The sequence below is a fragment of the Salvelinus alpinus genome, chromosome 10 (assembly GCF_045679555.1).
Source record: "Salvelinus alpinus chromosome 10, SLU_Salpinus.1, whole genome shotgun sequence".
NCBI classification, from domain to species: Eukaryota; Metazoa; Chordata; class Actinopteri; order Salmoniformes; family Salmonidae; genus Salvelinus; species Salvelinus alpinus.
This window is the reverse complement of record NC_092095.1, coordinates 17,857,871-17,870,693: the sequence shown is the minus strand read 5'-3', so window position 1 is coordinate 17,870,693 and position 12,823 is coordinate 17,857,871. Positions and strand designations below refer to the sequence as shown.

Here is a 12,823-nt window from a genome sequence, read left to right as displayed (position 1 = left end):
GTGGATTTAATCAATTACATCAATAAGCTAGGGATAATAGCTTTCACCTGGATTCACCTGGTCATGGAAAGAGCAGCTGTTCTTCTTCTTAATGTTTTATATCCTCAGTCTTGTGAAAAAATACTTTTGTATTCTACAGTGAGTTTTGTTTCAAAAATGAAATGTAGGGGACACATCTAGTTCAGAGGAAACAACTCAAGCAAAGATGATATAACTAACCCCCTTCGTCTGTGACTCAAACGTCCTAACGGTGGCGCTATCCTTATTGTGTGTGTTTCCGGGTCAAATTCTGTTTTGAAGTCGCGAGGCAAAGACAGTCAACTGTACAACTTCCTGAGTGTAGAAAATACGAACGTCCTTCATATGAAATATATTTGATCGTCATTACTTACTAGCTAGTAGTTGTATAATAAAATCGTGTGTGCGAGACTGGTGTTTTGGGTTACGTATCCTCTAGTTTTGGTAGGAACGTGCGCTGGGGTAAGTGCCATGCAGCTAGCAGCTAGATAGCTGGCTACGACATAGGCGATTAAACTCAACGATACACGATGTAGTTCAGCGGCGACTATTGTGGGCGAACTGGAGCTCCGACGTCACATAAAATTAAGTTTTTATTTAAAACGACTGATTTCAGCACCCAAATAATAACACACGACAGTGTTAATGTTATGTGACGTCTGAGCTCCAGTTAGGCTGGACAATAGAACGAGTCAAAATTCACTCAAGGCTGATAAACGGCCAAAGAACGGTCAGTCGCCGCTCAACTCCCATCGTAAATCGTGGAGTTGAATTGTCGGCTAGCAACGACAATTAGTAAAACACACAAATGTTAAGATATGTCGGTTAATCTGGTGTTAATCAGTGCTATTTATTTTACTGCTAGCTACGTTAGCTAGTATTGTTTGGTAGTAACGTTAACTAGTTAAATATTTCGTCGTTTGAGCTGATCATAGTCCCAAGTCTGGTTTTCTTCCTGACTAGTGGTTTTAGCATGGCCTAGCTAGCATACATAACGTTTCGTTCTCAATGTTATTCTACTACTGTACATTTCAATCCCTTTAGTTTCCAAGTTAAACGACATAGTAATGCTGGTTACAGTCCTAGGATGTTGCTGAATAATCTAAAATGTATATTGCTATAGATTCAGGACAGACATGACTTGTTCTGATATTTCTTAATTTCTTTAAGTTTTTGGGATTTGTGTGTATTGTTTTGCATTGTTAGGTATACTGCGCTGTTGGAGCTAGAAACAAGCATTTGGCTGCACCTGTGAGAATATGTGTAGGCGACATAACATTAAAAAAAAAAAATCTTATTGTATGGCGTCACGGCAAGGGAACTGTGTATTGTGGTATTTTACTCATGCATACTCTTTCTCTCTGTCCACTGATCTCTCAAGGTAAAGAGAATGTTGAGGCCACGGTCACGATCACCCCACTATTCTCACAGGTAAATATCTTCCACACTTCATTTGACATGCTAGTTCATGTAAGATTACTTTAGAATGTTGGCTCATCTCAGCACGCTGTATGAAAGGTGCTTTACAATTCAAATGTGTTATACTTTTTTTGTGTTATTGCAGAGTTAGTCCGCGCAGGCAGGATGGTCGGAGGTTCCCCTGGGACGACCCAGACTTCAACCCCCAGCAGGTGCTGGCTGACCTGGGCAGGCTGCCTGGGGAGGATCAGTGGGTTCGCTTCATGGACGAGATCCACCCAGATGGCCCAGAGGGCCACAGAAGACCTATGTCCCCAGGCCTCCACAAGCTTGACCACCACCTCCCCCCAGAGCAATTCCACCATCGCAGAACCCCACCGGCAGAACCCCACGAGCTGGGCTACGCCGAGCGCAGAAGGCTCTCCCCCCATGATGGCAGAGGGGGTGGCAGGGGAAAAGGAAGCGGGAGCGAAGGGCTGCCCCACTCCCCTCAGAGGCTACCCAGAGAGAAGCTGCCATCACTGGCCCCGCAGCACCCTCACTACAGTCCTGACCACCACCAGATAGTGTCCTCTGCAAGCTGGAGAAGAGAAGACCAGGACCAGAGCCAGGGAAGGTCCAGGGACCGCAGCCCCAGGGAGAGGGTTCAGGGTGGGGGGGAGAGGAGGGGTGGAGATTTTTCAGGTCCCTATGGAGACCAGAGCAGAGAAAACATGCATAGAGAGAAGAGCACCATCTCTGATCGGAACCGGAGGGAAGCTGATGAAGCGGTGCATCCTGGGTAAATTTGAGCAGTGTTCCGTTGGAATTTTATGGCCAAAAGCGAGAGAAGAAGATTGAAGAGGAGAACCCAGCTTCCTGTTTTTTCTAAGCGCAAACTTCACCCTGCTACTGTGTCCCCTGTGTAACCATAGAGTAGTAGTAGTAGTAGATTGAATTGCATAGCTTAACATGGATGACATGCTCTTGTCTCTGTGATCCTTGGAACCAGGTGCTTGCCATGACGTACACTGTGATATAGTTGAATACTTTACTATTATTACCCGCTGTAATCTAGAGGCTTTGTGCGCCTGTGATGTCATATGGCTTTGTTTATTGCTAATCAGCTCGCATGAATGACTGTTGTCATTAACCGATATGTAAGGTACTATCTATTAGCCCATAAATTCTATTCATATGCTATGTGTTTTCCTAAATAAATTGAAAGCTAGCTATTACAAAATCTGTATATTTGTTAGGTATAGTCAGCGTGATCGTATGTCCTCGGTCAGTGCTGAACCATGTCACCTGCTCTTTATGTCGACACAGGTACGGAAAGGAGGCAGAGTTTAGGGTGCGCCGCCCCTCATTGGAGAGGCCCCGGGAAGGGTACGGAGGAGCAGGGCCACGGGGGCGCAGGGGCCCCTCGGGGAGCCACGATGGCCAGGGGCCTGGAACCCTCATCGTGGAGCATGACCATGGTATTATAAACAGCAGAGGGCCAGAACTCTACAACAACCAGAGGGGCCGTGGCCCCGACCAGAGCCCAAGCCACGACCGATTCAGTCATCGTCACCATCGGGCCAGAGCCACTGAGGAGCGGTTCAGGAAGTCGGGTAGCAGGTCCAATACCAGAGAAGAGGCCAGGGGTCGGCTTGTCCATGAGGAGAGGAGAGGACCTGTCCATGAGGAGAGGAGAGGACCTGTCCATGAGGAGAGGAGAGGGCCTGTCCATGAGGAGAGGAGAGGGCCTGTCCATGAGGCGAGGAGAGGGCCTGTCCATGAGGCGAGGAGAGGGCCTGTCCATGAGGCGAGGAGAGGGCCTGTCCAGGAGGCGAGGAGAGGGCCTGTCCAGGAGGCGAGGAGAGGGCCTGTCCAGGAGGCGAGGAGAGGGCCTGTCCAGGAGGCGAGGAGAGGGCCTGTCCAGGAGGCGAGGAGAGGGCCTATACATGAGTCCAGAAGAAGCCCTGATCGTCATGGGAGAGCCAGCCCCATGGGCTTCCAAGATAGAGGTAGTCCCACAGAGCCTAGGGCCAGAAACAGTGCATTCCGTGGGGAGAGGGGGGCCCCAGCCCAGGGTGGCAAGAGACAGATGGGGCCCTCCATGAACCAGCCCCGGCCTCTCCTTCAGGGAATGCAGGGGAACCAACCCCGGGATGCCAACCCCCAGCACTCCCCTCCAGAGCACCAGGAGTACCAACCCAGGGGAGGCGTCTGGGACATGGAGCCCAGAGAGGAGGCACCCGGTTGGGCAGAGGTGAGCGACATGGAGCCCCGCTGGGAGAAGGACCGGGGACCAGGGCCGCGAGGAGGCCGGCCGCCAGCACAGGGCAGGATGGATCCTAGGAAACCTCAGCATAGAGATCTCAACCCCAACTGGAACCAACAGCAGAACGATATGGCAATGCCTCGCATGGGCGCCGGCGAGAAAGAGACGCTCACCATCAAGGTGGACATGAACCGGCCTGTGGGCCAGAACAGGTAAGGTGTTTCCGACAGCAACGTTTAGGGGTCAAGGGTGAAAGTTCATGCTTCTTTTCAACTCTCACTGTCGACTGCAGGAAGACAAAGTCAGAAGCCCTGAGATCATTGACAGCTAGAGGAGGAAGTATTCTTCTAACATATTTTTTAATTCTACAATGCAAGTATTCTACAAGCTGAGAATTTGTGATGGGACGCAATTTATATACATCAAACTAATCCTTCCTGATGTGGGGCATTGCAGTGATAAACGTGACAAATCGCCAAACGCCTTCTTTTAGTAGAGTGGCCATTTTACGGCATTGTCCTTCACATTCTCATGATTAAAAAGGTGAAATCAATTCATAGAGGAGGCAAGTCGGGATCTCCCAAATAACTTTTATTGTTCATCAAGAGGGGCAGAACATATCAGACCAGCTTTGCAACATTCTAGAGAACAGAGATGCCACAGTAGACTATCAACCATGTGAATAACCTAATGGCTCATGGCAGAGGTTTGGCTCATCGGTTCTTCAGACATCTCTCATCCAATGAACAACCCAGCAGAATGTGGCAACTCACAAAGGGAGTGGTTGCAGCTTCCCACAGCGAGAGCATCCCTGACAACCAAGACCAACCAGCCAAGAGACCAACCAGACGCCAGCAGTGTGTTTGCAGCTCATCCTTCACAGCTGAAATGAATAAAGAGCAAGCAGCCTGTGTGGTGGAACATGCTGAAGGAGCTCTGGAAAGTAAAGAGTGGATGGAGTGGAAGAGGCACAGTTCTGCTACTAACTACAGCTGATTGACCTGAGTCTTGGAGGAAAAGGCAGAACCCATGAAGACAGAAGGGGGGAAAGTCTTGGTACTAACCAAACTGAGAACCAAACAACTGCAGAAGAGTCTCCTTGGTATATAGAAGGATTTCCTGTATACATGATACCCAATACATTCTAATATGGAGTTGGTGAGCCTGATAAATGTCAGTCACTGAGCCACTGCATGGTGCCTTGGTCTTCGGCTGACTGAAGACGATTTGGGCTGGAATATGTCCTGAACTGCACCTCAGGAACATCAGTTTGAAACCATGTTTTTTTCAATGTCTTGAAACACCTGGAATTATCAGCTCTTAATCAGAGAAAGACTATTGTGAAAGGACTTATTTCAGAAGCAGTGTTTTTCTGAGCCAGGCAATGACCCTTCACCCTTACCCCACTCAGCCTGAGAGGATACATATGCCAAAACACCAGCTCTAGTCACAAGACTTTCAAATAGCTTAAACTAGCTCAAACTTTTGTATTTTATTCAGACCAATGTCCAAAGGTAAGTCAACATGTTCTTTCCATCATTGCCTATATTATTCTGCAGACTTCTAGAGGATTTTCATACTTATCTGTCAAGCAAGCATAATAATTTTAAGTCTTCATCCAATGTGTTTAATCTGAGGTGGACTCATTCCCACTGAAACTTGCCAAAGACTTTAACGACCTCAGTCGGCGTCTTGACCACCCTCAAGGCCACACATTAGCATGTTCCTGGTTGTTCTTCATGTCTAAGCCCATGATGCTCAAGAGTCTCAATGCCTAAAGGAGATTCTGCCACAGTCTCACAACACCTACGCTTCTGAGGCAAACTTGGATCCAAATTCTCAACACTCACCACATATCTTCAGAAACCTGGGCTCTGTTCTGCATGGGTCTTACGACCAAACTGGGTTTGGAGTGGCCATGCATACCTGTCAACAAACAGGTTCACTCAAAGAAATGGACTATAAAGCGCAGCACTGAGCAGACCTGACTGTCTGAACGACAACTCAAGGCAATGATGTTGTCCTTAAAGCAACCAAAGGCTACAGGTTCTTAGTATAACTCACTTTGAGCTGTACCAGAACAAAGGACAACACTGGATGACTACAAGTAAAGACCGGATGCTATGGCCTAAGTCAGATGGACGTGAACAGACCAGGGAGAATCAAATCATTGGATGGAGGAGCACAGTCATTAAACACACTGAGAGATCCACCTTCTGGATGAACTGAAGAAGGCCTGAGTGACCAGCTAGTAGACACAGCAAGAGTGGAGAAGAGCAGAAGGCAATGTGAAGGTCTGGAGATGACCAGGATGATGTCCAGTCAGAAAAGCAGTGGATGATGAATATCTGGAGATGACCTTCCACATTGGAAAGAGTGAAAAAATACTTTTGGACTCAACACATGAAAATAAAGCTTTCGGTTTGACTTCTACAAGCTAACGTTCAGCTGTCTTTTCCACCCCTATTGACACTGATACTCATGGACTAATCAGGGAGTAATAATCCTCAAACTCAATCCCACTAATAGTGTCTCTTCTCCAAGAGGCTCTCAGAGCCATATGACTATTGATGAACTCCATTTTGCACCAGGGAAACAGCTCTGTCAAAGCATTACAACAGCAAGGGGAAACCCAACTCAAGTGAGGACTAAGGTACTCCTGACAGCGAATCTGGACTCGGCCTAGTTAAAAGGCCCCAGAATGAACACTTTGGGAAGAAGAGGAATTGAAACCTCAAACACAGCCGATGTATCAGCCAATAGTTCAGCATGGATGAATCCTCATGAAAACCGTTGAGTATTGCTCTGAAAAAGGACATCTCAGAAACACTCCTGTACAGATGGGTTCTGTCAGTCTACACTTCATCTAGACACAACTTGCTCACGAAAACCACACCTGCAAGAGAACATACTGTCTACCTTGGACCAATCAAGGACAGGAACTACGCTGTCTACTCTGGACCGTTCAAGGACAAGCAACTACACTGTCAACATTTCACCAACCAAGGACAAGAACTACACTGTCCTGTGACTCACAGACATCCAGAAGTTGATTGACAAATGCAGACAGCGAAACATTTAAAGAAGCATGTATTTTCACCTTTGACCCATGCCAGTGTTACACTGGCACAGGAAGTGGGCAGGGATGTAGTGGAGGATAATCACTGTTCACACATTTTTTTTTTCTTCATCAAGAGCGTTGATGCACCTTTCACACCAAATACACTTTGTTAGCATTAGCGTTACCCCCCCCCCCACCTGTTATCTCGACTGGCGTTCAGCGTTTCACAACCACATCCCTGGAGACGAGTAATGTCTCACTCTCTTCCTGTTGCGTTTCAAACTCATTTTAAACAATTTGACCTTATTTGGACTTGGAAGTGCATTTTTGCAAACATGTCCAAACCAACAGTTCTTGATGATGTACTTAATTAGTCATTTTTCCTAAAGCTTTAAAATGTGAAGGTAAGTGTAGTGTGTTTGCAGATGTAAAGGTAAGTGTAGTGTGTTTACAGATGCCTCGGTCAAGGTAAGGTTGTTCAGTACACAATGTTTAGCTACATTTTATTTACATATAGAGATCCACTAGAGAACCACTTAACTCCCTTCAACAGTATTATTGAATACAGAATATATATATATATACCATTTATCAGATGCTTTTATCCAAAATGACTTATTCATGCATGCATACGTTTTGTTGTTCAGAACAAATTACTTAGTTCCACCCCCAAACTACAGTCTACTTAAATCAAACCCTTTCCACAAATGTCCCATCAGCTAGCTACCACAGTAAACTATGTTAGAAGCTACTAGTACTATAAGTTCATAGTTAAACCCTTGTATTCAGGCCTGATCTCAGATTGTAAAGCCTCCGTCCACTTCCTTCCTCTCCTCCGTTTCTCATCCCTCCTTCGTTTCTCATTCCTCCAGCCAGCTGTGCTACTCCTCAGACCGTCAGCTGTCGCTGGATCTGGTCAACGTGGGCCGCCAGCGCCTAGACTTCCTTCCCATGCTAGAGCATTCTGGGACTTACCTGGAGTCCGCAATGCACTCTGGGACTTTCGCCCAGGAGATCATCACCCTGGTGCACCAGGTCAAAGGTTAGGAAACGAAACAAATACAACCTGAATATGGGCGCGCAGTCACAGCCACTTGTGTACACACACACAACACACACACACCGTTCATTGACACTAACGTGCCCACCTCAGACAGAACCTTTAGTTAATTATCACAACCTTCAAGGCAATCAATCTCTTACTCTTTCTTTCTCTGGTTTTCTCCAGAGCATTACTTTAGGGGTGATGGTGTGATGCTGAACGAGCGTTTCTCTGGCCCCCAAGATGGAGGTCTGCCTGAGGAGGAGGAGCAGGAGGAAGAAGGACCAACTCTGAACAGGTACATGAACACCTGGTTACTACGGTAATTTGAATATCTTTAGAGCTTTTGTTTAAGCCTTTAATGTGCTGTTTACAAACACTATATTTGTATTCCTCTCCCTCTCATCCAGGCTGTTCAACATGAGTATGTCAGAACCTGATATGGAACCTGTCTTCTCTAAAGTTGGCCGCATGCAGGTACAATAATGTGTACAGGTTTATGATCGATATGTCAATGGACTGATCGGTCCCTGAATGTATTGGTTGATTGAGTGATGCATTATTGATGTGTTGTGTGATCAGAGGCAGCAGCAGGCAGTGAGAGATCCCGGAGACCTGAGACATGACCTGGAGAGGAGGAGACAGGAGAGGCTGGAGGGAGTGAAGGTCACCATACCTGGAGGCAGGCTCTCACAGCACCCCCTGGCTGCCGGGAGGTAGTACAACACAGTGAAGACATGATGGGGCTTCTTTTGAATATTACAATTATTCCTTCCTCCCTTTCTTGGAGTCATCACTGATCTATGGATCCTTGTGTTCACCCAATCTGTCAGATCAGTGATTACCTTAACAAGTGGAGGAAGGGTGCATTTTTACACCATCTCTCCCTCTCACACTCTGTCTCAGTGACCATCAGGGGGGGTATGGTAGAGAGGAAGACGAGGAACAGGAGGGCTTTCCAGGCTCGTCAGGCCCACCACGGAGAGGGAGGAGGTGGCCTGGAGACATGGTGAGAACTGTGTGAGGGTGTGTGTGTTCACATTTAGTAGGGAAGTGAATAAAACGGATATTATCTGTATCTTTCTTTTAATATATCTTGGACGTTTCTCTCTCGCTTTCTCTCTCTCTCTCTGTAGGGGGGTCAGAGGAGAGGGGGCATGATTAGACAAGACATGGGAGACCAGCAAAGGAACAACTGGCCTCCTAATAGCCCTTGCAACCGGCCTGGACCAACGAGACAACAGAACCACAATATTAACGGTCAGTTAGTACCCCAAAACATAAGTATATACAGTCAATGTAAACCAGGAAATAGAAGTTAAAAAGTACCGTGTGTTGTCATTCACAGACCTGTTCAGAGAACCACAACTTCCCAACCATGTTCAGTGACCTCAGTCATTCACTGATTGGTTGGTTGATTGACAGTGTAATTCCTATGACTGGCCTCTGTTTACCTTCCTGTCTGGTTACGTACGTTAGTCAGTCAGTCTGTCCATCTGTTCCCTAGATCTCATTTATGTCTGACCCTGAGCCAATCAAGTCCTCTCCTTTCCTCTAGACAATCATCTTGTCCACTGATAGGACCATTACAACCCTAGCTGCCCTGCTTCTTAACCTAACACCTATATTCACAAGACCTCTCTCTCGCTCTCTCTCTCTCTCGCACTCTCTCTCTCGCACTCTCTCTCTCGCACTCTCTCTCTCGCACTCTCTCTCTCTCTCTCTCGCGCTCTCTCTCTCTCTCTCTCTCACAGGTGCCAACTGGTGAATTGAAGCTTGGAGCAATCCAAATGAAGTCAGTGGTTATGTGAGGTCAGCCCGGAGGTTAACTGTTGATAGGCTGTATATATTATAGATCACACTGCTGCAGACTGACCACAGCCTGAACCACGACCACCTGACCTACTGACACTCTGTACCACGCTGTCAATGTAAAGCCCATGCAATGTAGCTGCTCTCCTGACAGAGAGAGTAATGTGCTGGGGAAGTAAGATGGCCAACTGATATTTAAAGATGCACTATGCATAAATCGTTCCACCATTTCCTGGTTGCAAAATTTCAAAAGGTTTGCCTAATTTCAGTTTGTTACAAAACGAGCAGGTATAGTGTAGAGCAGGGGTAGGTAACCGTGCTCCTGGAGCCCCGCTGGTACTGCAGGATTTTGTTCCGTCTAGGCACCACACCTGACCAACTGACAGGGCCGGCGGCAGAACTAATCAGTTGGACCGGCCTTTGATATCCATAGGCGGGCATGTTTTTTCCCGGGACCACCTATGTGTGCACCCGCTTGCATGTTCAAATTGTAATAGTAAAGACCATAGGCAGCTGGTGAGTTTCAAGTTTGTGGATGCTTCCATTTTACCCTAGCATTTCTACCGTTCTTAGTGCCAGTTATGATAATTTTTTTATATGCACATTTTTGTGCAACAGTTTCATTTCAATAATAAGATTTTATTTTCTCAATCATTGTCACGTGGTTAATCATAAAAATCTGAAATAAAATGATAAAAATGTCAAAGTTAAAATTCAACTGAGGTGAGAGCAGCAGCCTCTGCCATATGAACACATTGATACACTGTGATCCATTGGCGGCTAAAGAAATGAGCTCATAGAACTCCGAGATAGCCTATAGGCCAATGTAGCAGTAGGCCTATCCATCTCAACTAAGTAAAGCTGACAAATAAAAACAGTAGAAAATAACCTGATAAATTCTGGTTCTTTCAATCACAATCATCTCTCTTCTCCACCTGTCTGCCTCCCTTTCTATCTGTCTTGACTTGAGCTATTGCTAGTGAAGTGCAACATTGTATCAACTAGCCTATTCTGGGCCCTCAAGAGTTTCCCACGCCAGTGAGCTCTAGACAGACCCATCAGATCATGATATTTTGCTCTTTCACACCGAGGCGTGGTGATTATCGAGGCCGGGAGTGTTGGAAAGATTTTTCTAATACTTAGGAACTATCATTCGCAATGGATGTTAAAAAAACAGACTTCGTTGGCTTGTGTGAGGCAAATAAAAAATGACTGAGAAACTGCTTATTAGTGGTTGACGTGGTGAGTTAAGACAATCAGTAATCCAACATTGCCAAATGAGCACGTTCCTACATATGCATGTATTCTAGAGACATCCATATCTTCACCACACAACCCCTCCCCTTTTTGATGCAACATTTTAAATTATACTCAAAACACATTAACTTCACACATATTTTAGATGCTTTTCACTGACCACGCAACTCAATCAGCTAGACACATTCCCACGTGTGCCCAAATTGTGGGCATCCCAAATAGGCATAGGCCTACACACTTGTGATTTGAAACAATCCACAGCTATTTAAAAGAAAAAACAATAAGCTAATGATCGTCTGTGGATAAGGCATGTACCTGGTGAAGTATTTTGAATGTTTTTATTTGGACAGGAGTAATTGTATATATATATTATTTTACTTTAGCGCAGTCCATCATCCTAGCAGTGCGCTGTGCACTCCCCTACTTTCTTTTCCAATTCGCAAGAAGCTGAAACCAGAGATCTGTATGTAATGACGAGATGCTAATTTCTCTGCCCTAACAATGGGAGTCTTTGTCCCAAAGGCGGGAAGGCAGGCGACAAGCTTAAGTCTGCATATTATTCCCATAGAAACGCGTTGGGCTTGTACTGGACATATTCTGGCAAGAGTGAGCCCTCTTGCTTTGCCTCGCCTATTGCTCTGCTGAAACTATATCACCGGAGAAAGCATCTGATCGAGCGAAACAGGGCCCTCTATATGTGCCCATGTATCTGACGCTGTCGGACAGAAATTTTACGACATGCCATACTCTTGGTCCAGACAGCATCAGATACATGGTCTACACATACTGAGACAGAGGGACGCTGTTTTGCTCCCGCCCATGCTTTAACTGAGACCGATGAGTCTTTCTGTCGGCACGTTTTCTCGGTCAAATAAATGCTCAGTATTTCAATATTTCATTTGGACGCCGGCCCTGCCAAACTGAGCTAATTGATCAGTTCAATATTTGCCTAAATTCAATACACCTGATGTTCCAGTTTGGTTAAATCAAAAACATGAAGGGCTAGCAGCACTTAGTGAAATACCTTTTACATAACCAAAAAATTTGTATTTTCAGTCGTTTGAAGCGTGTGTACAAAACCGAAAGTAAAAGACGCAAAAATGAAACGTAAGAACGGGAAGCATAGAAATAGTGCACATAGAACATACAGTTTAAGTCGGAAGTTTGCATACACCTTAGCCAAATACATTTAATATCAGTTTCACAATTCCTGACATTTAATCCGAATAAAAATTCCCTGTCTTAGGTCAGTTAGGATCACCACTTTATTTTAAGAATGTGAAATGTCAGAGTAATAGTAGATAGAATGATTTATTTCAGCTTTTATTTATTTCATCACATTCCCAGTGGGTCAGAAGTTTACATACACTCAATTAGTATTTGGTAGCATTGCCTTTAAATTGTTTAACTTGGGTCAAACGTTTTGGGTAGCCTTCCACAAGCTTTCCACAATAACTTGGCTGAATTTTGTCCCATTCCTCCTGACAGAGCTGGTGTAACTGAACCAGGTTTGGGGTTCTCCTTGCTCGCACACACTTTTTCAGTTCTGCCCATAAATCTTCTATATGATTGAGGTCAGGGCTTTGTGATGGCCACTCCAATACCTTGACTTTGTTGTCCTTAAGCCATTTTGTCACAACTTTGGAAGTATGCTTGTGGTCATTGTCCATTTGGAAGACCCATTTGCGACCATGCTTTAACTTCCTGACTGATGTTGCTTCAATATATCCACATAATTCTCCTTTCTCATGATGCCATCCATCTATTTTGTGAAGTGCACCAGTCCCTCCTGCAGCAAAGCACCCCCACAACATGATGCTGCCACCCCCGTGCTTGTTCTTCGGCTTGCAAGCCTCCCTCTTTTTCCTCCAAACATAACGATGGTCATAATGGCCAAACAGTTCTGTTTTTGTTTCATCAGACCAGAGGACATTTCTCCAAAAAGTACGATCTTTGTCCCCATGTA

The 12,823-nt window shown here is 45.6% G+C and overlaps 1 protein-coding gene across 1 annotated transcript; it reads left to right on the top strand.

Annotated features, from left to right (window-relative positions):
- The first annotated feature begins 342 nt into the window (after nucleotides 1-342).
- On the top strand, nucleotides 343-10,488 carry LOC139531594 (bcl-2-associated transcription factor 1-like). The gene is made up of 11 exons (XM_071328183.1): nucleotides 343-480; nucleotides 1,400-1,449; nucleotides 1,583-2,218; nucleotides 2,746-3,897; nucleotides 7,619-7,788; nucleotides 7,975-8,086; nucleotides 8,199-8,265; nucleotides 8,371-8,504; nucleotides 8,695-8,797; nucleotides 8,925-9,048; nucleotides 9,543-10,488. Exons 2-11 carry the CDS (start codon nucleotides 1,409-1,411, stop codon nucleotides 9,554-9,556), a joined length of 2,553 nt encoding a protein of 850 aa, XP_071184284.1. The 5' UTR covers nucleotides 343-480; nucleotides 1,400-1,408; the 3' UTR covers nucleotides 9,557-10,488.
- The last annotated feature ends 2,335 nt before the right edge of the window (nucleotides 10,489-12,823 follow it).

Coding starts and splice junctions, on each gene's coding strand:
- LOC139531594 (XM_071328183.1), top strand. CDS start 1,409: ATGTTGAGGCCACGGTCACGATCACCCCACTATTCTCACAG. Junction 7,789..7,974: donor CCTGGTGCACCAGGTCAAAG/GTTAGGAAACGA, acceptor GGTTTTCTCCAG/AGCATTACTTTAGGGGTGAT. Junction 8,087..8,198: donor GAAGGACCAACTCTGAACAG/GTACATGAACAC, acceptor CCTCTCATCCAG/GCTGTTCAACATGAGTATGT.